The following is a 25,130-nucleotide window of genomic DNA, read 5'->3' as shown; positions in this document are numbered from 1 at the left end:
CTTCATTATCTAGTCTCTCTATCTCGTTGCTAGCTATGTATATGAAATATATTTTACTAATTAAAAAATTATAAGAAAAATTAGCGGATAATCTCTTTTTTTATATCATCTAAAATCAAACTACGATATCACTCCTAACGTATTCATTCGGCGACACTTCCACAACACATCTATATCTTCGTACCTTAAGTTTGTGCTTAACATTACATCGTTCAATATTTATATTTTTGTTACAATGCACGAACACTTAGCTAGTTTATTTGAATTTGAGAATTACACAGCATTCTTACTGAATTTACACCATTTATTTGAAAATTCCTACTGAATTTACACTATTTCATTTGAAATTCCTGCGGTCCTGCCCTTTGCCCATTGTCTCATTGGCCTCGTTCTCGACTACACTGCCCATCTTGCGCGCAGTCGTCTTCCCCGGTTGCGGTGGACAGACACAAGGGTCCCGTACTTCCCGGCGAGAGGGTTGGGCCCCACCGGCTTTATAACAGGCGAAGGCCACATCGCCGGCGCGGTCGCGGACGACTCATCCGACGCGACCGAACGTCACGGGGGGAACACCGGCACCGACCTCCCCCCGCCGCGCGCACCACCTGTTCGACGCAATGCCCCGCTAGACCGCGGCACCTGACGCCATGTCCTTCCTTGCGTCCGGTCGCGGCCGCCTCCTCCGGGAGCTCTCTAGGCGCCGCCCGCCGCGTCACGGGCAAGGTACGCCAATGCCACCCCTCCCTCTCTCCCTCATCCCAACTCCACCCCGGTGTTCAAAACGCCGACGAGTGCTAACGCTGCTGTGTTCTCGTTGTTCCCGAAACCAGGAGGTCGCGCTGCGTGCTTCCGCCGGTACGTGGCGCACCACCTCTCGCTCGATGGAGTTGACGACGCGGCGGAGAAAGCCGTGGAACCTCCGCCGGCGCTGGCGCCACCGGTGTCTCTGGCGAAGAGCCTTGCTTCCCTCGCCGAGGAGTCGGCCGCGGCCGCCCAGAGGCAGAGGAAGCCCTTGTCGCGCATGGAGCGGAAGCGGTTGGCCGAGCTCCGCATCAAGAAGAGGGTCAAGGCGCAGTACCTGAACGGCAAGTTCTACGACCTCATGGGCAAGGTGGTGGCGAACGCTGACACGTTGGAGGATGCCTATGACATTGTCCGGCTTAACTCAAACGTTGATTTAGCGTCTGCAAAAGATGATGTCTGCTTTGTCACGCTGGCGGAGCAGCTCAGGAGCAGTGCGTTTGATGTTGGAGTGAATACTTTCTCGGTGGTGGCGAAGAGGCAAGGAAGAGGAGGGCGGCTTGTTCTTCCAAGGCTGAACTTGAAAGTTGTTCAGGAAGCGGTAAGGGTGGTGCTTGAGGTTGTGTACAGACCTCAATTCTCAAAGATATCACATGGTTGTCGGAGTGGGCGAGGGTATCACTCAGCTCTCAGGTTCATAGCCAATGAAATTGGGGTTCCGGATTGGTGCTTTACTGTCTCCATGCACAAAGAGGTTGATAGCAATGTAACCTCTAAGCTTATTTCACTAATAAAGGAGAAGATTGAGGACACCCAGTTGGTTGCATTCATGCAAGATATGTTTGATGCCAAGGTGATCAATTTGGTATTTGGTGAGTACCCCAAGGGCCATGGGCTTCCGCAAGAAGGAGTACTTGCACCAATCCTGATGAACTTATATCTTGACAGTTTCGACCATGAGGTGTTTAGGATTTGCTTGAAACATGAAGGCCTTGGTTCAGAGGCAACAAAAGTTTCAGAACCCCATGGGTCAAATTTGCGTCGCTGGTTTCGGAGTCAACTGAAGGGCAGGGATGAAAATATTGAAGATCAGAAAGATTGTCAGACAAAGATAAGGCTATACGCTTGTAGATATATGGATGAGATTTTTGTTGCAGTTGCTGGATCTAGAAATGCTGCAGAAGTTATAAAATCTGAAATTGTTGCTTACTTGAGAAAATCACTTTATCTGGATATCGATGATAGATTGTATCTTATGCCAGTCAGAAGGAACTCCCGGGGCTTACAGTTTGCTGGAATCGTGGTCAGAGTAGAAACAAAGGAAAATGCTAAACTGAAAGCTGTGCATAAGCTGAAGGAGAAGATTGGTTTGTTTGCTTCTCAAAAGCAAGAGATATGGGACGCTATGAATCTTAGAGTAGGAAAGAAGTGGTTGGCCTATGGTTTGAGAAGGGTAAAAGAGAGTGAGATCAAGTCACTTGGTCTTAGCACCCCTTTGCTGGATCACGTTGCACAATTTAGGAAAGAGGGAATGAAGACAGATCATTGGTTCAAAACTTTACTAAAGGTATGGATGCAGGATGTCAATGCCAAAAATGAGCTTAATGAGGATGTTCTCCTTTCAAAATACATTGCTGAACCAGCACTTCCTCAAGATCTGAGAGATGCATTCTACAACTTTCAGAAGCAAGCTAAAGATTACATCTCATCAGAAACTGCTGCTACAGAAGCATTGCTGTCCAATTTAAAGAACAAGGAATCAATTAGTGCCTGCACTGATGGCGATGTCATTAAAATTCATGCACCTCTTCGCTATATCCAGAAGTGCCTTCATCGCTATGGTCTAATCAATCTCGAAGGTTTCCCAAGACATGTTTCAGCCCTTGTCTTGCAAGATGACGACTTAATAGTAAGTTGGTTTGCAGGAATAATTAATCGTTGGATGAGATGGTTCTCTGAGGTTGATAATTTTAAAGAACTTCAGCTTATGTTGGTTGAATGTGTCAGGAAATCTTGCATCCGGACATTATCGGCGAAGTACCGAATGTATGAAAAATTGACAGAAAAGCGGTTTGAACTTGATGATCATGGCATTCCAAGGGTTGAGGATTTTGAGGCAATAATTAAACCTTTAGAATCTACTTATTCTTTGGCTTCCACTGATGAAGCTTTGATGTATGGCATTTCTTGTAGTGGTTTATTTGTGCTAACACTGTCAAGAGTTAGAGTCCCTGCCAGACAATTCAAATGCTTTGTCATTGGCTGCCAATCTGCATCACCAAGTATGTATGTGCTTCATGTGAAGGAGAAACAGCGTTTTCCTGGATGGAGAACGGGTTTCGCATCATCAATTCATGGGAGTTTGGATGGTAGACGAATTGGATTGTGCACCCAGCATGTTAAAGACCTATATCTGGGACACATCTCCCTTCAATCAGTTGATTTTGATTCCCTGGTTAGATGACTCGACTCGAAGATTGTCCCTGTGATTTTCTAATAGTTTGAATATGAAGGCTTTCTACAGACTCATATGATAGTAGGTTCAATGCTTGTAAATGCATACATGGTTACAGGTAAACATAGCATGCATTTGTGAGAGACAACTAAGTGGTATGCCTGTGGACTACTCCAAAATTGAAAGTGAGCCTACATTTTGAAGTGGCTCCTTTTCGGTGAGTGGTTCAGACTTCATAGTACATCAGTTTTAGTTGGCAGCTCTTCAATGTTATAAAAAGTGCTAGGTGGGCCATGGGGTGGCACCTAGTGCCTAATCACTGCCTTGGTAGGCTAGACGGCGATTAGGTGCTAGGCATCTAGGTAGGCTAGGCAGCTGCTGAACTTTGATCTAATCATAGTGGTTCTAAAATTTATTGCATGAAAGCACATTACCAGGAAGAATTGATGGCATTAACACAACTTTCTGTCAAAGAAAAAAGGAACGCTTCTAATGCATTTATCGGTAGTGGAACATAACTTTGCTTTGTGCACTTTTGGTGCCTTCTGGTCTTTATCATGGTACATTGCATATCAAGCTTTTGCCACTGTATTCATTATATAGGTAGCTGTCGTATTTGTAGATTCAATCATCAATATGGCTGCATTGTTCCGGTTGTCTGTGTTTAGTGCATCTTGAGACTGCATTGTTCTTGTTCTCCAGTTTTTTCCAAATGATGACGCAAGCCAATCAGTGCTTTTTAATGAATGTGCTGGTACAAGCTGTGTGTTGGAACTATATAATTATGTCATTTGGTTGAACAAAATGTGTATCAGTAAATGGTTACCATCTATTTCATGATATCACATCATTAAGAAACCAAGCAACTTATGGGCCATAAATAATGATGAAACAATTGAACCCATGCCATTCTTTTTGAAAAGTTTCTGTCTCTCGGGCATATACATATACGAGTGATAATATCTGCTGAAAATCAAGTTCATTTGACAGACTATTGCATTGCAAGCCCTGCTGGTTGACTTGGTGGTTGTATGTTGAGTTTGTTACTCATATACAATGGCAGTTGTTGCATGATAAGTTCCTAACTGGATCAGGCAGCAAACTGTGTAATGATGGATGTGCTAAAAACAGAACTCAAGGAAAAAGGGGGCTGGTCTGATCCTTCAAAAACTTTTGATGTAGAAAAGAGCACAATGCACTCAGATTCACAAGAGGCGGTTGCAAACACATGTTGCATTTTCCATCAGTGATAGACTTCGGCAAAGGTAGCTTTCTTCGATCCGAATCATTGTTTTCATCTTGCATACTTCTCTATTTAGCCTATCATCTAAACCATGAGCCAGATTTAGTTACTTTGTATAAATACATGTCACTTGTGATCTCTTCATAAAATATTACTTTGTGGGCCTGACTATGCCATTTTATCTCTGAAGTCTGTGTTTCAAGAGTTTGATAGCTTCATATGAGTATACGACAAACTGAGAGTATTTGTAGCACCATGGGTTAACATGAACAGGGGTGGTTAAAATTCCTTATGACACATTACAAAGCGAAACAGCAGTGGGTCATACTGGCTCGCCACTATAGCATTGACTTTGGTCACAAAACTAGGATTTGACATAAGTGCCTTGTCCTTAGTTATGAACAGGTCTCCTCTTACGGGGAGAGCCATGGTAATCCTTGTTAAGATATTTCAGAACTTCATCACTGGCCTCTAACATTTTCTCCTTCCAATCCTCATGAATTTTATATAAGGTGCTGCGAACGATTGAATTCCTCAGTGCATGTTTGGAGCCTGCATTTGAATCCCCGGAAGAATGTTTGGATGGCAATGTTCTGATATGTCGAGGATTTGGAATGTTCAGTGCTAGCTCTGATGTGCTTCCTTCTAGTTTTACTCTGTTCATGGATGGTCCTGCCTGCATCCTGGAGCTACTAATATCCTGAGAGATTTTGCTAGGAAATTAGTAGTGGCCTATAAACCACTAATTAAGAGAACACAGGGAAAATAAAAGATAGATAAATGGTCATTGGTCATGATGACTTTCTGGGACAGATTATCTATATTTGGAAAGGGGAGTTCCTAGAAAATATTGGTCTAGTATAGAGTAGTGTGCACGTGTGTGACCATGCTCTGGAATTTCAAAGGTTAGAGTATGTTGTAGTACCTCAAAATGTCTTTCCCACTTTTTTATTTGACAATGTTGGGTAGAGTTTTCACCTACCTAACATGTACATGTGCATGTCCATATATCGCTGGTAAGACCACTTCGATAGCAGCAAATGTAGAAGTATGAAGTTGCAGTTCTTAATTTTATGTAACTACTATATAATATAAATTTATGCCAGCTTTTGACCAAGAGAAAACATGTATATGGAAGGGGCGTGGGAAGGAGGAAGAGATCACCTTTAGGTTTGAAGGCGCACGTGAGTTAATTGAATAATTCTTAATTTCTCCTGCATTAAGAATGTAACAATATTCAAACTGGACAGAAAATGTTAATGTAGTGATTCATTAATTTCCTTAGGATTTTCTTCTTTTTCTTTGTTTAGAAATGTTTTCGTTTCGTCAAGCTTGTAACAGCTAGAAAACTTGAAAGTTACAAGTATATGTTGAATAAAATGGTGCATAAATGCTGAACTTTTTCCAAAAGAAGCATAACACTAGTATCATGATGTAGGAAAAAGACAACAAATTATTGTTGTTTCACAACTAAACACATGTATCTAACAAGAAGGAAAGCCACATTTGACAAATAGGATGGCAAACCAAAAGAGAAAGTAAAGGAAAACAAGGTGGTTATAGTTACTTAGATATACCCTATCTACTTCTAGTTGTTCTTGGGAGGGTGTTTCCGGGGTCGACCATAATCAACAGTGAAGGGTATGTGGCCATCAAAGTAAACCGTTGGAGGAGGTTTTCTACTTCTAAAATAACAGTTCACACTCACATCCTTCCGTCCTCCATACCCACATTTTCCAACAGAATGTTTTGCACCTGAGCTTGTTTTGCCTCCAGAATTCCTTGTGTCCTGCTCCATGACTGCATCTCCAAAAGCCAGCTTTCGTCCTGTCAATATATTGCTTCTGATTTCCTCATCTGTTGTGGTTTTGTCAACACTAAGTTCCTACATTTGACGTGTCGGGAGTTACTGTAGTTACGGATGAGTCCTGGATACTGAATTTTATAAACATAGATACAAGTTTTTACAGTGCTTCCAGCTCTTACCAGCTTGAACTCTACTCCTCTCTTACTGCCAGTTACCATCATCAATTCTGAAAACAGATAGTAGGTATATCAGTTTACCAAACATGCATATTTACACCAAAAAGACCATGAGCTTGAATAGAAAGCCTTGGCTCTAGTATGCAAACACAAAAGGAGAAGTGCTGATATCTACCTCTATGTGCAATGGTGACGAAGGGTCCAATGGTGGCCGAGAGGATGGCCAGCCCAAGCAAGAAGCTTATACAGTTTAACAGCTGCATAACTAACTGTCTGGCCGTGCTTTTAGGTATGTCTGTCATGTAACTAACAGAAAGGGAAGGAGAAAGCAGAACAAAGATAGGGTAGATTTATATAGTGCTGCATAGACATGGGCACTCCATTGGTCAAAGTAGAATTGCAATATCTCCTGTTCATAGAATGCTGCTATGTGATAATCTGGGGACTCACCATTTTCTTATTGGCTTGAGTATATTCATGTGCCTGGAAGTACTCAAAGTTTGTCCATCGCCATTTGCCAGGCAGTAGTTTCCAAGGATCTCATGAATTGTATAGAAGATTTTGAGTGCCTTGGGCCTTCTGCCGCGGTGCTGCCAGTGCATGCAGTGAGGAATAAGAGGCAAAGCTTAGTGGCCAACCAGAAAGGTTTCCGGTGACCAAGGCCTGAGCCTAGAGTTTCACTTCCTGTTGATCTAAAGTAATGCTCTCGGTGCCCCCTCATGTATCTTAAACCATATTGATTCATCAGACTCCTAGGTGATAACCTAAAAATAACTGGTGGTGGAGGTGAATCAGATGCCCTCAGCATGCAAGGGCACGCCTTGTGTTGGACCGCTGCTGTCAGTTGCATTGAATTGGGGAGAACTTGGGAGAGGGAACACATTGAGAACCCATTTTCAGTGGGTTGAATTTGGTCCGGTTTTTTGCAGTGTACACGATCATCAAGCATGGACTAACTTGATTTTTTTTTGAAAAGGGAGTTTTATTAACTCTCATCGTTACATCAAGCTGATACAACTGCACAAGAGTTTACCCTTTGTCTCTGCATAACAAAGATGCATACAGTTGCATGGACTAACTTGATGGTTCCTCTTTTCAGGTGTTGGTCATTGCAAATGGCTTGGAAAAGCATGAGCAGGATGCCAGCTTGAGCTTTGGTTCTGCTGCTGGAGCGCATGGGCTGGGGACACAGGTTCTAGGCCTCTCTGCCCCTGGTGTGAAGATTCATACCGTGACTGGAATGTAATGTACTCTAGTCGTACCAGCTGCGTGTCCATGTCTTGGCACTGCAGTTTGTGTGTTTCACGCATCTAAAGTGAAATGATTTGGAGCACTTCATTATTGTTCATTTTGTCTATTTACCGAGATCAAGCGAAATTGATTCTTCGAATGTGGAGATTTGCTCGTCATGTATTTGTGATAGTCATTGGGGTGATGTGTGATGAAGTCTTTTCGTAGACACAATGAAGAAACTCTAATTTTAGGCCTTTCACTAAGATACATAACTGTGGCTGATTTGAACTTTCTGTTAATAGAAGTTCGTGAATGATTCCTAGGGTGGACAGAGATTTACAGCGCAGCCTTGTGTTGGATTCGTGTGCTGCTTCTGCAGAAAGAAGAGTTGTTATATTACCATGGGGGCCATCCTAATCCTATGAGTGTTGTACGTGCATGTTGGTTGTTACTGAATTGATCAGATGCGCCCAAAGTGATGGCAGTTTGGCACGTCCAGATGTGCTATTTTCTGGGTGTAACTGAATGAAGGAAACGTGACAGTTTGATGCCTATGGGCTATGGCATTTCTTGCAGCAGCACACGACTCACCCTACATACTGTTCGATCGGTCACTCTTCTGGCAGTTGCAGTAGCTCCGGTCTGAGCCCATCAGGGGCGAAACTTAGCCGAAATGACTCTGGTACTATTTCACTATATATATTTTACAAGATATAAAAATTTATATGATTGATATAAGCAAATTACTAATAAAATTTTTGTAAACCTCGGTGCAGTAAACCACTCAAACTACATGCAGACTCACTCCTCCATGGAAATGTGAGTGACGCTACAGTACTTTGCAATGAATTACTATGGCACGGGCACTGCACACAACACAGATACTGTAGCAATAAATCTCGGTCAAAAGGATAAAGTCATGAATACAGTAGCACCGCACATGCAGAGCCGAAGGAAACGGAGAGAGCCAGAGAGGGATGGGGCCTCGGGCTCCGGGGAGAGAGAGAGATGATTGGGGAGCACGAGGGCGTGCGGTCCGATTCCTTTCCTGCCCCTTCTCGCGCGCTCCGATCCTGGCGTCGTCGACAGTTTTTCCTCCTCGCGGCAGAGGCAGCGCAAATCGAGGGTTGTACGTGTTAGGTTTCAAGTTTTTGTTGACACAGCAGTAATCGAGTAGAGTATCTTTTACGTACAACTCCGGCTCCATACTAGTCTACAATGGCAAACGATCAGTTGAAATGAAAGTCTAACTGAACGGAGTTTGTCTTTTTCGCTGAGTGGAACTAATAGAGTTCCATACCTGAGCTGAGCTCCATATCAAAAAGAAGAAGAAGAAGGCAACGCCTGAGCTAACTGCAGTCCAAGCACCGATCGGCCCAGTTCTTTTCAGCCGGTAGACCTCGACCCAAACCTGGCTGATGGGCCGATGACCATTATTGAGCTTGACCTTTTTTATTTGTTTATTTTTTAATCCGAAATTTGTAAATATATAAGTTCATTTTGAAATTTTATAACCTTATACTTATATCATCCGTTGAAAGAGCAAAATGTTTTAAAAAATTAAAAATACAGCATTCCAATGCTTTCAAAATTAAAAATACCATCAAAAACTGAAAAAATTATAGCATAGAGGATGCTATCATTTAACTTTCAAAGGGTGACAGTAATATCAAATTGCAAAATTTCAACACGTATGCATTTGCAATTTTTGGATTTAAAAGATATAAAATAAAAAATTCATTGAGCTTTAAGGGTATGTTTGATTTGAACTTAATCTTGCTACATCTACACTTAGTCACGCTATATAATTTTAGCACTGTTTGGTTGACTGTCGCAGTTGTAACAAGCCACGCTTTGTTAGTGACCTGATCCACGCATCATATGCTCAGTTTTTTTATTAACTTTATCGCCACATATGTTAGCCATACTTTTTATGTCAAACTATATTTAGCTAAGATTAATCGTGGTACCATTAAGTATGAACCAAGATACCCTTATTCTTTAAAGCCTAGCACAACCATCCCACTGCACACGCCACTTGGCGTGGCTAGCCCCTCGCTAGCATAGGACTCCGCATGTGCCGTGGCCATCCTATGACACGGGCGGCCATATGGCCCGTGTCAGTGGGACTGAGATCGTTTCACTTCACTCTATAGTAAGCTGCTGGATCTAATAAGGATGGATAGGATCGAATGCTATAGTAACTTTATATGTTGCTGCAGTAGCCGTGTGAAGTCAAAGGATTTGGATCTGTGTTGATGTCCCCCGTGATCCAACGCTCCCCTTTGCCGTCGTGCGCCCACGCCGTTTCGTCGGCTCCGCCCCCAAACTGCCCGCGCCACCGCTTGCACGCGGAGAGGACAGGCGCTTCCTGTCGAGCCGAATCCACGGCGGCTGCCGCCAAGAACGTTCCCAGATCGCGTAGCAAGTTGCTCGCGAGTCGCAAGGATGAGAGCCGCTGCGTTCAGGAGAAGCCGCTCAAGCTTGCTCGTACAAACGAAGCTGATGTTTGCTGAGACGGCTAAGTGAGCGGCCAAGATCTGTTGATGGTAGATTACAAAGCCCTACTCGGTTAATTCCAATGTAGAAGAGGAAATTCCTTTCAAGATTCAGATGCATAATCCCTGTTGGAGCCTCCAGTACTGCTGAGTTTGCTACAAGCGCATAGCAGACATCAAACAGTGAATACAGTGAACGGGTGGAGAGTGAAAAAGGTAATCTTTACATTGAAGGTGTTTCTCCATTCACGCCCAACTTCGAAGTCAAAACTCCAGTTTCATGTCCAAGTGTTTCAATGCAGCCTGTTTACCGCGGCGTCACACAGTGAAAGAAAGGGAAACCCACATTTCAAGAAAATGTAATTGGCCAGAGAGGGGAAAACAAAATTCCCAATTTAGTTCGAGAAACATCTATGAAGTTTGGGAAGGTTTGGGAACCAGAGATCATTTCCTTTCAAGAAACGATTCTGGGAAAACAACACAAACACTCAATCAGATAAATACACCTTTTCCACGTCCACACTAAACCCCCCAATTGAATGAACTATAAAAATGGAACACACATATACAGATGGCCAACAGACACCTTCTGTTATTTTCAGCTCCCAGAAGCCGCAGTGAAACAGTCAATATTGCACAATTTGACAGACCTCATCATGCCTCCAAAGCTGCCACATTGATGAATTGCATGTCAGAGGAAATAAAACGGGATATCTCCGTAAAAGAAACCAACATGGAAACGCAAAACGGAATGTATAAAAGCATATATACAAACCGGTCAATGCTTTTCCGTGACCTGTCAGGTTGATCCACACTGGCCCGTGGTTTGTCACGTTGATCTATGCTTTTCCTGCTTTTATCTCTCCTATCTATGCTGCCTCTAGGTTTCTCCCGTAGATCCGTGCTTTGCCTCTGATCAATGCTTGACCTTGGTTTGTCCCTGATATCAGTGCTTCTCTTTGAGCTCTCTGCACTCTCAGATCCTGTTTCACTAGGATCTGATGGACTTGAGCTCTCTGGAGATTCATCTTTCACTGGTGGTGATTTCTCTATGGCTGCAACAAACTTTTTTAGGTGCTTAATGTATTCCGGATAGAGTTCCAAATTACAGTGGTTTCCCCCTTTGACCCACAGAGGCTCGTACTTCAGTTTAGAGAGTTCCCACAGTGCCCTCCCATGAGAACAGTCAACAACCTCATCATCTGTACCCTGCGTGTGAGATAATTTTAGTGCCTCGAAGAGGTAAGGTAATCATTATGTAGCTAATCAACAGTCATCTTCTTCCAAAACAATGTACTCACAAATCTGTGATGAAAAATTATGAATGACCAGGAAATACTTGTGTCCCTTGTGTATGGCACTCTTAACCAGAATTTTATATGTAGGACTTTGCGATCATCTCAAAATAAGATTACAGGCAAAAGGCACCTTATGGACTGTGAAACACCATATCCGACTCAGATACGGTTCGAATACATATCCGGGTATCTGGAAAAAAACAATTCGTAGAATATCGGAAACCTCAGAGATACTTCATGGATACCTCGTGGATACGACCCGGCTCAGCAGGAGTCCTCAAGGCCCACTCAAATCCCTAATCATCTGCTCGCCTCCCTCTTAAGAGAGAGCCACTCGCTAGCCGCCTCTCGGCTCTCGCATCTCACCAGGCGCTGCCAGCACGCGGGCCCTTTCATTGTCGCCAGAAGCCGCTCCGCCCGCCCGCGCGACCGCACTTCCAGTCGGCACCGGCAGACACCCCGTGCCTCTTGCTGGAAGCTACTCCACTCGTGCGGGCGCTCCTCCATCCAGCACTGGCAGACGCCCGCCCCTTCACTCCCTCTAGCCGGCAGTCGCCCTCTAGATCCGGTGAGTAGCCCACTCTTTGCTCTCCTTCTCTGCCCTCCAGCCGGCTCTCGCAGAGTAACTTATTTATGTTTTTTTATAAAAAAAATAGTAAACGTATCTGCATATCCCTTTTTTTTGGAAAAATGGCATATCCCTATATCCGTATCGGTGCTGCATAGCTTATGGGCTCTGTAAGCTAAAAACAGTATCCTAGTACAACACTATGTACTCACTCTGTCAACAGTGTAATAAGGTATGATGGTACAGAATTCCTAATATGAAAACCACTTGACTGACACCAAATATAAGAGTTAGCATGTAACCCGTGTAGTGACTTTTAATGATATACAAACTCGCATAAACATTCTCCACTGAGGTACATACAATACTGTGCAGCGTAATACAACTTTAACAACATCAGTGCAAATCACAAATTTGCAAATTGGAACGCATTTTGAAAATAATACAGTAGAAAAAAATAATCAAATTTAAAGGCTTGATTCCTAGTTCCCTACCCACAAGACAAAAGCTCATAACAATACAAACACACATAAATGTGCGCACATGGAGTAAAACAATACTATAATGATTTGCTGTCAGCAGAATACTCACATGGATTACTAACACGGGACATTTGACCAGAGGAACTTTGTCAATGTTCTGCAGATATATTAGTAGAGATTAGATCAAGTATATGATCAAATCAACAGAAATAAAGAAAAGTAATCACCTTATATATGTCAAACCAGTATGTATGTTTAACAGGATACATCACTCTTAAACCAGATAAAATTGGGCTATGCAGAACAACTGCTCTCAAATGAGGTAAACGGGATGCTAAATCCAAAGTAGGGCCACTGCCAACTGATTGACCATATAGAATGATGTTTTCTTCAGAGGCTCCATAAGTTTCTACAAGACACCTATAAGCAGCCTCTATATCAGCATAAGTGTTCTGCTCACTTGGCTGTACAATCAAATAGAATTAAACCAATCAGTCATGTCATACGAGGAGAGCTGAACTCATAAAAAAGCATGAAGGAATGGGGAAAAGGGAAAATACTTTCCTAGAAAAAGGTGAGTTACCTTCCCAGATGATTGCCCATACCCAGAGTAATCGTATCTGTAGAACAAATGTACAAGTTACTATGCATGAAGTCAAATAGGAATTAGTATAACATAACTTCGTGACACTAAAAGTATCATGACTGGTGAGGCATCAAATGAAAAGTGCATACATCAAAGAACAAAAGAAAGGTTAAAACGGTTCCCTAAAAAAAAGAAAGGTTAAAAAAAGCTATCGATATATTGTATAATAATCAATTGCACCATTGTGTCAAGGCAACATTCCAATAGACCGACCAGTTGAAAAATTCAAACAACATATCAAATTGTAGCTATGTCCCTACCAAAAAGAAATGGTAAAATAGGATGGAGATAAAAGTGTTGATATTACTCAATAAGAAAGAAAAAAATGACTAACCAGAAAAGTTAGGTGGGTGCAAAGAACAGGCCAAATACTGCACACCACAAGATTTGTAATTGGTTATAAATGTTAGATCCACTGTACAACTCAATGATTCTAACCAACTGACAGACCATCCCAGCCCATCAACTAAACAAAGTCAGCAAATCAGAACGCCTAATTCCCTCAGCAAAAATCTGGTCCAGTCCAATGGCTCTATGGAACAGAAGCTATGAACAAAAGTTCCTTTCATCTATTCTCTCTCTCTGTTTTTTTTTTTTTGGTAGAACACTTCATCTATTCATTACTACATCAAAATTCAAAGCAACATTGAAACTTGGATTTAGAGAAGCCAATAGACAACAGCTGTAATTAAAGTATGCCCAAATCTTCATTTAAGATTGCAAAGCTCCAACTCGGAATATAAAACTTCCAAATGGAGAAATTAGACTTTCACCTGGCAATTTTGATAATTGTCAACAGTGGTAGGTGACGATTGTGTGCCATTGGAGTTGATGTGACATGGTTGAGGGCAGTTCCTAAATAGGCTTCTGAGAAACAGGAAAAAGAAAGAACAGTGAAAGTTGAATACTGAACTGTCAGCAGCAGGGCATCACAGCACACGCACAGGTCAGCTAGGGAGTGCATAGCTTAGGCAGGGGTGGACCCAACCCAAAAATTGAGCGGGGCATACCAGTGACTAGGCCTTTGTAACTTCACGAAAAAGGCCTAAGTCCACTGAAGTCCATTGAAAAACAAGAATTTGAGCGGGCCATGTGCCCTCACTGGGCCTCTCCTGGGTCCGCCCTGAGCTTAGGAATGTCATAGGAGGGTAATGGCGAACGAGTGTGGTTGATAGTGTGCAAATGAGGAATCACCTTTGAGCGTGGAGTGTGTCTCTACACCCATGTGCACAGCTTCCAGTAGCTCTGATAAGTGAATCGATGGTCGATCAAGCGCAATGAGCACCAATGGAATAGTGAGGTCATTCAAATTTTAACCAAAGATGATAACCAGCATGGGTCCTGCTACAGCTAATGCATTGGTTCCATAGAATCAAGTGAACTATTTAACACCCAATCACAAGATTCACAACCAAAGGCTCCAATATTGAGTACTGACAATAAAGCAGATTTGCCCCTCAATTAATAGTACAGCACATCAACATCCAAACTTCACAATCAGCTTTATTATTCACTAGGAAATAATTATCAACTTCAATCAAATCCACCCACTATTCACAAGAACAGCCTAACTTTTTGAACCACACATCCAGATAAGCTGCAGCCTCGGACATTCTCACTGGTATAACAACACATGAATATCTCCACCCTTCACTCCGTGAGACAAAAATGCCAACCAAGTACATATAGTAACAGTATCTATCACTACTTTCCACAAACACAAACCAACTGCAAGCATGACCTTGAGCATTAAGAAATTACTTAAATTCGAGGACACAATTTCTAACAAATTGACATAATGGATTTGTACTATTGGAAAAAAATCTAAGTAAGCTACAAGCAGAGACAGAGTCGAACATTGAAAAATCAATTGCAAGATCCCAAACGTACCCGAACAATCACAAGAAAGCAGGCGACTTCTAAACTAAAACAAACGAGACTTCCAATGCCGGCAATAACGACCTAAAATGCGAGCTTAAAGATGGAGTGATCCTTTATACCAAATCAAGCAACCTGATGGCATCACAGTTAATAATAAGTTATTAATAACAGACAGGATCTCGACGCAATCCTGTGCAAGCAGCAACGCGCAGCGAGTCGTGTGCGTACCCCATGAGGCTGACGTTGAGGTGCGAGCTGAGCTCGACGAAGAGCTCGTACATCTGGCCCAGGTCGGCAGCGTTGCCGTGGGAGTAGAGCAGCGTGAGACGCGCCCCGGGCTGGCGCACGTACATGGCCACCACCTCAGTGCCGCGCTTCGTCCGCAGCCGCCGCGCCTCCACGCGTCCCCGCCGCGGCACCCCGCTGAGCTCCACCACCGCCGAGTCCGTCGCCGCGGCCGCGGGCGAGGGAGGTGGCTCCACCCCGTACGACGGCGGGGACGGCGGGAAGAACGCGAAGCGCGCCGCCACCGTCGACGCGACGGCGCCCATGGCCGCCGCCCGCGCGGAAGGCGAGCGCGAGGAGGCTAGATTTTGGGGAGGCGGTGGTGGGGTGCGGGAGCCGGTGGCGGCGGGACCCGAGGTGGAGGGAGGGAGCGGAGATGCGCGTGGCGTGGCGTGGCGAGGCGAGCTCGGTTTTGTAACGGAGGCTTTCGCGGAAGCTCGGGGGAAGGGGGAAAACGGAAACGGAGGGGGCGGGTGGTTTGTTAATGCAACTGAGGTGGGCCCCCGTTTAGTTTAGTTGCTAGCGATCGTAATTTGAGGAGGGGTCGAGTTTCCAAACTGAAATTTGCGCGAAGTCAGGGCAAATTTGGAGGCATTTTCAGCGAAAAGGGTGGAAAAGCTTTGGCGTGGCCTTAATAAAGATACGGACACGTGTCTAGAGGCGGAGATGGGGTCTGGCCGCTATGCTCTCTATATATACTGTATTGCTATTCTATATCTATCCGTAGCGTATGTGTAGCATACGTACAGACACAAAATAGTAACTCATGAGTTGCAATTCGTCGTATACTGTATTGTAACTATAGATAGAGTAGTTACAACCATTAGTTGTAACCACAGATAGAGCGGTTACAACTATATACATGTTGTAACTAGACTGTCTACCATGTTGTAAGTGTAATGTTCATCATAATGTAACTGTTTTTAGTTGCATGATGTAATTAATTTAATTTAATTTTTTCATGTTGCAACTGTATTGCTTGACTATGTTGCAACTATAGTGTTCAATATGCTGTAACTAAAGAGTTCACCATGTTGTAACTAAAGTATCTACCACCACCAGAGAATACTCTAGTTCACCATATTGTAACTGCGATGTTCACCATGTTATAACTATATGGACGTAACTCCTTTATGATTCTAAAACTTCATCAAAATATAGTCTTGATGGATCTTATTTTGTTAAGCACATTTATGAATCAGATCTGTAGTTCTAGAGATATTGCATTTTAATTATTCGAATCAACAAAAGATTTTCCGCATGCAACGATCTGGCGGGTGAATGATAGGTGAAGGGCACAAGCTGGTTGGCTGGCTCATGTTGTTTGGTGCATGTTGGAGGCCTAGTTATAACTCAGAGTTGTAACTGGTTTATGTAACAAATTGTAACTCATAATTCTTCGAATTGTAACTAGCGATTGTGGGATGTGCACAACACGAATAGTAGCTACGCATAGGCGTAGAATAGTCTCACCGTATATATATATATACACTCTTTTATCATTATGAATATACTTATATACTCATTCTAAGATACTCCAATGTGAATTACATGAAAAAATTGAAAAAAAATTCATCAAATTTAATAGATTTTGATAATACCTTCATATTTATACATAAAATGTAATATACTTAAAAAAAAAATATGCAACACATCTAAAAAAGTATACATAGTACTTGGATAATCTTATATACTCATACATAACGTTATAGAATACTATCATATATCTAGATCAACCAGGTTCCTAATCTCAAGTTCGACCGATCTTCGACTGCACCTCCACATGGGTTCCATCATGGCGCCCACGTCCGATTGCAGTGATGTCGTCCTCGCATTGACCAAGCACGAACCTGCGTTCCCCATCCCAGCTCCCGACCGTTGGCACCAGACATGACTTCCCTCACCCGACTGCTCCTGCCTACCCGACTCGTTCGTGCCTCTCGCGAGCTCCCACCTCCTTGATCCCAATTGCACCGCCTCCTCTGCGCCGTGGGTGCCGAAGCATGCTTGCACTCGACGAGAGAAGAGAAACTGAACTTTGGAATCAAATTGCTCAGTGAAGGGAATCCCATTTTACGGGTTGGGTGGCTGGAATTTAGACAAAAGCCGTATAAGCAGTGGCGGAGTATAGTGGTGTAGCGAGAGGCTAGGAGAGGATGCATGGGGCCACGAACATGAAGGGATACCAACATGCATGGATTCCTTAACTCTGATTACTGAAACAAAATTTGTTGTTACATGGAATTACTAAATAAAGTAGTATTCAGGGAACCAATTTAGCATGAATCGAGACATGAACCATGGAAATATGGACTATTAACATTAAAATGGATAATTATCAACAAACAATTCTATCGAACAAGGATTAGCTAATGAAACATAGGACAACTACTAAATCCAAGTCATAAAAAAGGACTAATCACCAGCATAGAGTTACTAAATGAGGACTACGGACACAAAAATTGTTATGAGATGGATTAATGAGGACTAAGTCAATTTTTGCTATGGCTTGGGGATCAATGAAGCATGAGCAGGATGAATTTGCTATGAGTTAGAACATGGTTAAACAAAACTAGTTACAACATTGTAAAAACTCATAATATAATATATAAACAATACAGTTACAACATACTAAAAACTCCATGTAACATTCTCTAAAAAAAATAAAAAAATATATGTGTATCGATAACTACTAAGCAGAAGTAATAGATGACTTAAAATGTCCTAAGGATATTTTTGAATGGCTTGCAATGCCTTTAGGCTTAAAAAATACGACTGCATCGTTTCAGAGGAAAATGTAAAATATTTTTAATAAAAACCAAGATTTTATATTAGTCTATATAGATGATTTGTTAATATTTTGAAAAACTTATAAAGAACATATTGCACACCTTGAAGTATTTTTTTTAAAAGTAGAACAATCGGATTGATATTATTAAAAAAAATATAGATTTGCTTTAGGAAGATACAAACTAAAAACTATAAATAATAGTGATATAGAAAATTTGACAATAATATATGCAATAAACTCTTTCCGGTTGTATTTAGGATTCAAATAATTTACAGTTATGACAGACTGTGAAGATATATGTAGATATTATAATCAAATCAATAGTTAAAAGAGTTTTATTAGAAGATGAGTTTTGTTCGAAGACATTATTACTGAAAATGACTATAAAGTTATTTTTGAATATATAAAAGAAAAGGATAATAAGTTGCCTAACCTATTTTCTGTTCATCAATTTTGCAGGTACGAAGAGATTAGTGAATTTAGCGGGATTGAATTATTCAGTTTTGGAGCTAAAATTAGCTCAGAATATTGTCACCAAATTCATATAACTTTAAGCCAAAGGATTATATAGTCATAGATGAAGTATAAGAATGCATACTAGATAATTTATAGTTCCATGTAACAATAAATGAGAAGAAAATATATATATGCTATCAATATTAAATAGGTTACTAAATATTTTCACATGATAAATGAACAACTGACTACATTAGAGAATCCAATGGTAATAGACAGAAGCATACATACATACATACATACATACATACATACACACACATATATATATACACACACATACATATATATATATATATATATATATATATATATTGTATTTGATGACATGCATGCATATATATATATGTGTGTGTCATTTGAAAAAATAATTGCTCAAAAGACAGGTGCAAAATTGGCAGGAGGAATGCCATAGAAAAATATACAAATATCGATGAAGAATTAAATCAAGTCTGAAAACTTTTAGAGTAAAGTATTACATAGAACTAGCTGCTAAAGATTATATTCAAAAATTCAAAAGAGCAAAGATAAAAAAAATCCAACAGAAGTATCTTGTATTATATAGAACCGGCTGCTAAAGATTATATTCAGAAATTCAGAAGAGCAAAGAATAGAAAAATTCCAACAGAAGTATCTTGTATAACTATATAAAGGAAGAAGAGTCTTTAAAAATACCTACATATAAAGAATGCTTAATAAAAGATGTGAATCTTTTAGATGGATCATATGTAGACTGAAAAGTTAGAAAAAAATTGAATCAATATCATCACAATGGAAAATACAAATGAAGGAAGATACTCTAAAAGAATTAAGAAAAGAGATGGTTGATAAGTTTGAAGAAATAAAAATACATATGATGAAAAATTAAAAATTCCATTCTCTGACAAAGATATAATGGATATTGCCGGATAGACAAACTCCAAAATAGAGAATATATTTTAAAAGACTATAATAAGATCGAATCTTAAAAAGATGGGCTATATAAAAAGACATATCGGTTGAAAGATAAAAACTAAATGAATATTATCCTTCAAATATACGAATATATTGATAAGGTGCTATTAATAATTTGAACGGGAAAGACCCATATGGAAGAAAACATATCTGATGACACACATGTTTGTCATAAACAAGGAAAGACACCAATGATTAAAAAAAAGAGATTTCATCCAGATAAAGATGTCTATTATTGGAGACATGTATGCAGATGAATATAACCAGTAAAAGTAATAGGTAAAAACAGACAGCTTCACGTTCCATCGACAGACGAATATATTTCAGACTATGAGATTCCAAACTATTACCTAAGTATCTGACCAACTCTTACTTAAATTTGATCAAGTACTTTGTTAATAGCTTAGAATCTCATAGCCTAAAATATATTCGTCTACCGACAGAATACGAAACCGTCTGTTTTTACCTATCACTTCTGCTGATTGTCTTCATTTGCATGCATATCTCCAACAATAGATATCTTTATCTGTATGAAATCTTTTTTTTAATTATTGGTGTATTTCCCTATTTATGACGGATATATGCCTTCTTCTATATAAATCTTTCACGCCTAAATTATTAATAGCACCTTATAAATACCTTCGTACCTTTTAAGGACAATATTTACAACAGCTTTCATCTTTCAACTGATGTCTCTTTATATAGACTCTTTTTAAGATTCAACCTTATTATAGTCTTTTAAAATATATTCTTTATTTTGAAGTTTTTCTATGTACAACAATATCCATTATCTTTTTGTCTGATAATAGAATTTCGTATTTTTCATCAAACGCTTTTTTCATTTCTTCAAACTTATCAATCTCTCTTTTCTTAATTCTTTTAGAATTTCTTCTTTCTTTTGGATCTTCCATTTGTACAAAACGTCAGGCAACTTCAAGCATCCGATTCTTTCAAGTGACTGAATCCTCAAGTGCTGCCCAAAAATCACATTTCTTCACTGCATACCAGTAAACCATCTTCTCCACAGCATCTGAGTTTTGCAATTCGAAGCCATGCTTCCTCCATCAATGACAACTCTCCTTTTAAGTCTGAACTATGAAGTTCAGGCCACCTTCCTCTTACAGAAGATGTTCATCACGTCACTGTATCATGGTTATAGACAGGATCTTGTCACGCTTGGTTGCAATTCCATAAGGATCCCTGCAAAAATCGAGTTAAGTTAATTATGTGGTACATAAAATGCGTTGGCGAGTAGGCAATAAACACCAAAGAGAAACATTTAGTTACCTAAGTATGACCATGGCAGTAAACTGGAACGCGTCCAAAATGCTTGGTATAAGAATGGCAGCAAGATAAATTACTGTGAGGAGAGAGAGAATGATGATGGCAAATCTCTTATTGTCATGAGAAATGTGCCTCGACGTGAGGAAGAGCAATCCATCCAAGTTGAGCCTAAGGGCAAAGAAGAGAATGGGAAAGACAAGCATGCCATGGGCAGTGTAGCTCACTCGAACAATATTATCAAAGACAGAGCTGAACGGAATGCCAACGTTTGAATCAAAGTTGGCAAGCACATCATCCAGTGTTCCCTCACCAAAGAGGAGATATGCAAAGAAACTTGTGGCAATGTAAACACTAGAGCACAGGACCAGTGATGTTCGCACAATCAGTTTAATTTGTGTTCTATCTTCAAGTTCATTGTCAATGCTGTGGTGTGGAATCAAGAACACATGCATTTAGAATCCAAATAATTGAACAGTCAGAAGACTATCAGTGCAATGAGAGTGCATACCATTATAGTGGCAGATGTAGGCAGTAACAAGAACAGGGACAGCTGTAAAGAGCTTCCAGATGGAATTAAGACCTTCTAATTCTGGAAAAAGTTTGGGCATCGCTACAGTTCCACTGAAGAGTTTGATGATGGCAATCCCAGCAGTAATGACAACAAAAACCACAGCCAGAGCAACTGATAGGGCAGATGTGTATCTCAATGCATCTGCAGGAAATGACAAGATTTATAATAATTTCATGTGGCTAATAATAGCAAAAAATGGTTAATGATATTATATTTCTCAACATGCCAACATGAGCACATAACCAAACGCTTAAAGCTCACCAATGGAGCAAACACCAAAAGTGCTGTCACAAGAAGGACAATGGCACGAGAATTCCACAAATGAGCTCCAAACCAGCCCTCCAATATACCACGATGATGAACACCGACTGATGTTGTGCCAGATAAGACATCACCTATCAAAAGTTTAAGAACCAATGTCAATTGTAGTTAACGCCATAAAAAGTTGTTAATTTTAAGGCACATGATGCTACGCGAAGGGGAGAATTTTCTTCTCTTTTTTCCGATGGGAGGTAAACTATTGTCAGGAAGGACATGACTGAGTTGCTTGAATCAGCCAGAAAGCAATTACTAAAGAAACCCAAATATAATAGCTAAGAAGTGAACTTAAAAGCATGTTATACCAAAAATTTGAAGGAAACTTTGACACTATTAAGGGCTCCAAAGATATGACCCTAAAGAGTTCTGTCATTGGCTCACTGAGATACGACTACAAAGGATACCTGGAGAACTAGATTTTTCATACCTAGTCAATTTCAGTTTCACATCTCAAAATGCTCAAAAGTAACATCAGAAGTAGGGCCACAAGTGCTGAGTTTAGAAGGAATACCAATGATAATCATGTAAACAATCAGCACACCGATGTTGTTTACGACGACAGAGGCCTGCAGTGCAATCCTCCCCCACTGACTGTATGCCTCACCCATCAGCCACCCATATGATGTAATCTTGCCCTGGTGGCAGCACCTGACAAGCATGCCAATAGATGCCTCTGTGAGCAATGCCACGATGATGATCATCAGAATCCCAGGGATAATTCCCAGCATCTTGATACTTACTGGCAAGGCCATGATTCCAGCCCCAACGATAGTGGTCGACAGATTGAAAACCGCCCCAGAGAACGAAGCTCCGTTGAACTCATGAAACCCATCCACCTCTTCCACCTTGACTGGAAGAAGTGGCGTGGTCTCGTCTCATATTTCCTTATGGGCTGATTGCTGGTTCCCATTTGACGATCCATTTCCGATATCCATTTTTATCTTTCACTCTCCTGGATAGGAAAACTTTTCAGTTAGCAATTCAGCACAATAGATTACTGATTGGAATAACTAATTACACTTTGTGTTTTTCACTAGAGTATTTCCTATGATGAAATCTATCTTGCTTTGAACTATGATACCCTCTATTTTGATTTCCATTTCTTATGCTGTTTACCTAGAATGATCTCCTCGTATAAATGTGCAGTGCCTTGAATCAGTGCAAATATGGATCCACTGAAAGAACAAACAATTCTGATAACAAGTCTTCCATTAAGGATGGAATTAAGGTACGTGATTCACTTCCTGGAATTCGATATCAAGTTAAATCTCACATATCGGCAAATGGAAGAGCACATGGAATTAGATATCAAGTTAAAATCTCACGGGGAAGTAGGCCAGCCAAAGCACGCCCCAAAATCAAACCTTTCCAACACAATTCACATCAACAGACAACTTTGAGACAATCCACCATTGCAACTAGCACATACACCCAGCAATTAGCCTAAACTCACTGCGCAGCAGCAGAACCCAGCGACTACAAACTGAAACAAGAACTACTTTCGTATACTAAAATTCACATCAAATAAGTCCAGTACCATCACCAAACCCCACCAAGAAATGAACTCTCCAATAATCCAATACAATCGAAGCAAGAATCATCGGTTCCTCACCAAGAATTCAAGCGAAAGGAGTGGAGAAGAGAGACAATAACGCACCTTGCCACGATTCAGCTTTCTCAAACCCCTCCCGGATCTAAAACGAAACAGTGAACTGAACCAGAGCCAAGCAAAAGCAGGCAAGAACTTGTGGTATCCCTCAACTCCGGCCCCCCGTCGCTTTATAGCCAGGAAACGAAGAGCTGCATCGAGGCAATGCAATCAAACAAAACAAGACAGTGGATCCTCAAATCCTCTCGGTGTCACGAGCTACAGTTCGTCCCCTGCCCACTGTGATCCTAGCAGCTCTGTTTCTTTTCTCCTCTAGGGGCCGTCTCGCACTTCGTTCTTGAGTACGGACGCCATAGTTGCATCTGTTTACGTTAATGATCCAGGAAGACGTATTATTAAGTATACGTAAGCGCTGTAGAAAGACGTAATACCTAGCCACCTCGAAGGCGGAAACGTTGCACCGCGTCCGCGTGACGACGTGAGGAGTGACGAGACCCAACAGCAACTCGAGACGGGGACGCCACGCAGCCACGCCTCACACGGCGACGGCCGCACGACCACCCAACACGCCGCCGCCTCCCATGGCGGACATCGGCGACGAGCTCTTCCTCGACGTCGGCGACGACGGCTTCGGCGAGCTCTCCTATGTCTCCTTCTCCGAGTCCCTCGAGGATGATCTCGCCTGCCCACGCCACCTCCTCTCCCCGGGCTTCGACCCCGGAACCCTAACCCCCACCCCGGGCTCCCCCTTCTCCTTCGACTCCGACCCCGACCTCCGCCCGCTCTCGCCCTCGGGGCCGTCCCCGCCCTTCTGGGACTGCCTCGAGGACGACCTCGCGGACCACGGCTTCGAGTGGGAGGAGATCTTCGGCGGCGAGGGTAGTGGTGGTGGTGGAGGGGGAGGGGGAGGACGAGGGGTAGGAGGCGATGGCGTTGTGTTCGGATTCCTCGACGAGCGGGAGATGCTGGGTGTGATGGAGAGTATCGGCAGTGGGGACGACGAGTCGATCTTCTCCGATGAGCCGCCGTTCGACTTCGGCGATGGCAACGCGGAGTTCGAAGGTATCTTTCAGAGCGTGGGGTGGGAGCTGCTCCCGGTGCCGCTGGACGAGGACGACTTCGAGGTGCTCCCGGGGCACCTCGCGGACGCGGCGGCGGGTGGCGCCCCGCCTGCGGCGCGCACGGCGGTGGAGTTGCTCCAGGTGGTGGCTGTCGGAGGGGAGGAGGCGGCTCAGGGGTGCGCCGTGTGCAAGGACGGGATCGCGCAGGGGGAGCTCGCCACACGGCTGCCGTGCGGACATTTCTACCACGGAGCGTGCATTGGGCCGTGGCTCGCCATCCGGAATTCGTGCCCAGTGTGCCGCTATGAGCTTCCCACTGACGACCCTGAGTACGAGCGGCGAAGGGCGAGGCGCCGCTCTGCTGGTGGCTCAACAGCACAGTTGGGTACCCCGATGCAAATATGAGCTAGGGCTGCTTGGTGGTATGTGTTGGATGCAATTCCATGGAAGTGAGAAACCTCACTCGTTGAATTTGTGTTAGGATATTTTTATGCCACTAGAATCATACTTCTACGATCTAGAAAATTTTCAGGATTTAACTGTTGTGCTTGAGAGTTGAATGGTGAATGGTAAGAACAATTGTCATAACATTTGTACATATGCCGTGTTGCTTCAATAATATAGCAAACTCTATCTCATTGTTTGTCACAGAATTGTTACTTGCATGTTTGTGCTACTGGGCTAACGCTTTGCCTACTCCACTAGTGACACCC

The 25,130-nt window shown here is 42.1% G+C and overlaps 5 protein-coding genes across 14 annotated transcripts; 2 read left to right on the top strand and 3 right to left on the bottom strand.

The window, feature by feature from the left end:
- The first annotated feature begins 27 nt into the window (after positions 1 to 27).
- LOC133927068 (nuclear intron maturase 4, mitochondrial-like) lies at positions 28 to 7,812 on the top strand. Of its 7 annotated transcripts, XM_062373339.1 has the most exons (6): positions 28 to 723; positions 831 to 3,196; positions 3,315 to 3,413; positions 4,379 to 4,461; positions 6,944 to 7,119; positions 7,522 to 7,812. In XM_062373339.1, the coding sequence occupies exons 1-3, from the start codon at positions 648 to 650 to the stop codon at positions 3,396 to 3,398; spliced, it is 2,526 nt and encodes an 841-aa protein (XP_062229323.1). In that variant the 5' UTR covers positions 28 to 647; the 3' UTR covers positions 3,399 to 3,413; positions 4,379 to 4,461; positions 6,944 to 7,119; positions 7,522 to 7,812. The 7 variants fall into 7 exon arrangements, with proteins under 7 accessions (XP_062229323.1, XP_062229322.1, XP_062229320.1 ...); XM_062373338.1 differs by lacking the exon at positions 6,944 to 7,119; XM_062373336.1 differs by lacking the exon at positions 6,944 to 7,119 and having other exon boundaries at positions 4,291 to 4,461.
- On the bottom strand, positions 4,831 to 6,765 carry LOC133927069 (uncharacterized). Its single transcript, XM_062373340.1, has 5 exons — positions 6,598 to 6,765; positions 6,426 to 6,472; positions 6,195 to 6,324; positions 5,604 to 5,653; positions 4,831 to 5,139 (listed from the first exon to the last, which is right to left on the bottom strand). Exons 1-5 carry the CDS (start codon positions 6,722 to 6,724, stop codon positions 4,831 to 4,833), a joined length of 663 nt encoding a protein of 220 aa, XP_062229324.1. The 5' UTR covers positions 6,725 to 6,765.
- A 2,715-nt stretch (positions 7,813 to 10,527) lies between the features above and the next one.
- On the bottom strand, positions 10,528 to 15,997 carry LOC133927063 (uncharacterized). Of its 3 annotated transcripts, XM_062373329.1 has the most exons (8): positions 15,257 to 15,380; positions 14,342 to 14,392; positions 13,921 to 14,014; positions 13,085 to 13,121; positions 12,729 to 12,965; positions 12,611 to 12,658; positions 10,929 to 11,362; positions 10,528 to 10,821 (listed from the first exon to the last, which is right to left on the bottom strand). In XM_062373329.1, exons 2-8 carry the CDS (start codon positions 14,370 to 14,372, stop codon positions 10,752 to 10,754), a joined length of 951 nt encoding a protein of 316 aa, XP_062229313.1. In that variant the 5' UTR covers positions 14,373 to 14,392; positions 15,257 to 15,380; the 3' UTR covers positions 10,528 to 10,751. The 3 variants fall into 3 exon arrangements, with proteins under 3 accessions (XP_062229313.1, XP_062229311.1, XP_062229312.1); XM_062373327.1 differs by lacking the exons at positions 13,921 to 14,014; positions 14,342 to 14,392 and having other exon boundaries at positions 15,257 to 15,997; XM_062373328.1 differs by lacking the exon at positions 15,257 to 15,380 and having other exon boundaries at positions 13,921 to 15,244.
- A 3,330-nt stretch (positions 15,998 to 19,327) lies between these two features.
- LOC133927067 (amino acid transporter AVT6A-like) lies at positions 19,328 to 23,707 on the bottom strand. 2 transcript variants are annotated; one of them, XM_062373332.1, is made up of 8 exons: positions 23,405 to 23,707; positions 22,864 to 22,991; positions 22,488 to 22,699; positions 22,259 to 22,395; positions 21,673 to 21,824; positions 21,367 to 21,571; positions 20,862 to 20,934; positions 19,328 to 20,774 (listed from the first exon to the last, which is right to left on the bottom strand). In XM_062373332.1, exons 3-8 carry the CDS (start codon positions 22,667 to 22,669, stop codon positions 20,714 to 20,716), a joined length of 810 nt encoding a protein of 269 aa, XP_062229316.1. In that variant the 5' UTR covers positions 22,670 to 22,699; positions 22,864 to 22,991; positions 23,405 to 23,707; the 3' UTR covers positions 19,328 to 20,713. The 2 variants fall into 2 exon arrangements, with proteins under 2 accessions (XP_062229316.1, XP_062229315.1); XM_062373331.1 differs by lacking the exon at positions 22,864 to 22,991 and having other exon boundaries at positions 19,329 to 20,774; positions 23,405 to 23,706.
- Positions 23,708 to 23,812: 105 nt separating this feature from the next.
- LOC133927066 (E3 ubiquitin-protein ligase RDUF1-like) lies at positions 23,813 to 25,070 on the top strand. The gene has a single exon (XM_062373330.1). It carries the CDS (start codon positions 23,938 to 23,940, stop codon positions 24,820 to 24,822), a length of 885 nt encoding a protein of 294 aa, XP_062229314.1. The 5' UTR covers positions 23,813 to 23,937; the 3' UTR covers positions 24,823 to 25,070.
- The last annotated feature ends 60 nt before the right edge of the window (positions 25,071 to 25,130 follow it).

Source organism: Phragmites australis, chromosome 8 (genome assembly GCF_958298935.1).
Source record: "Phragmites australis chromosome 8, lpPhrAust1.1, whole genome shotgun sequence".
Taxonomy (NCBI): Eukaryota; Viridiplantae; Streptophyta; class Magnoliopsida; order Poales; family Poaceae; genus Phragmites; species Phragmites australis.
This window is presented reverse-complemented; position numbering and strand designations above follow the sequence as displayed.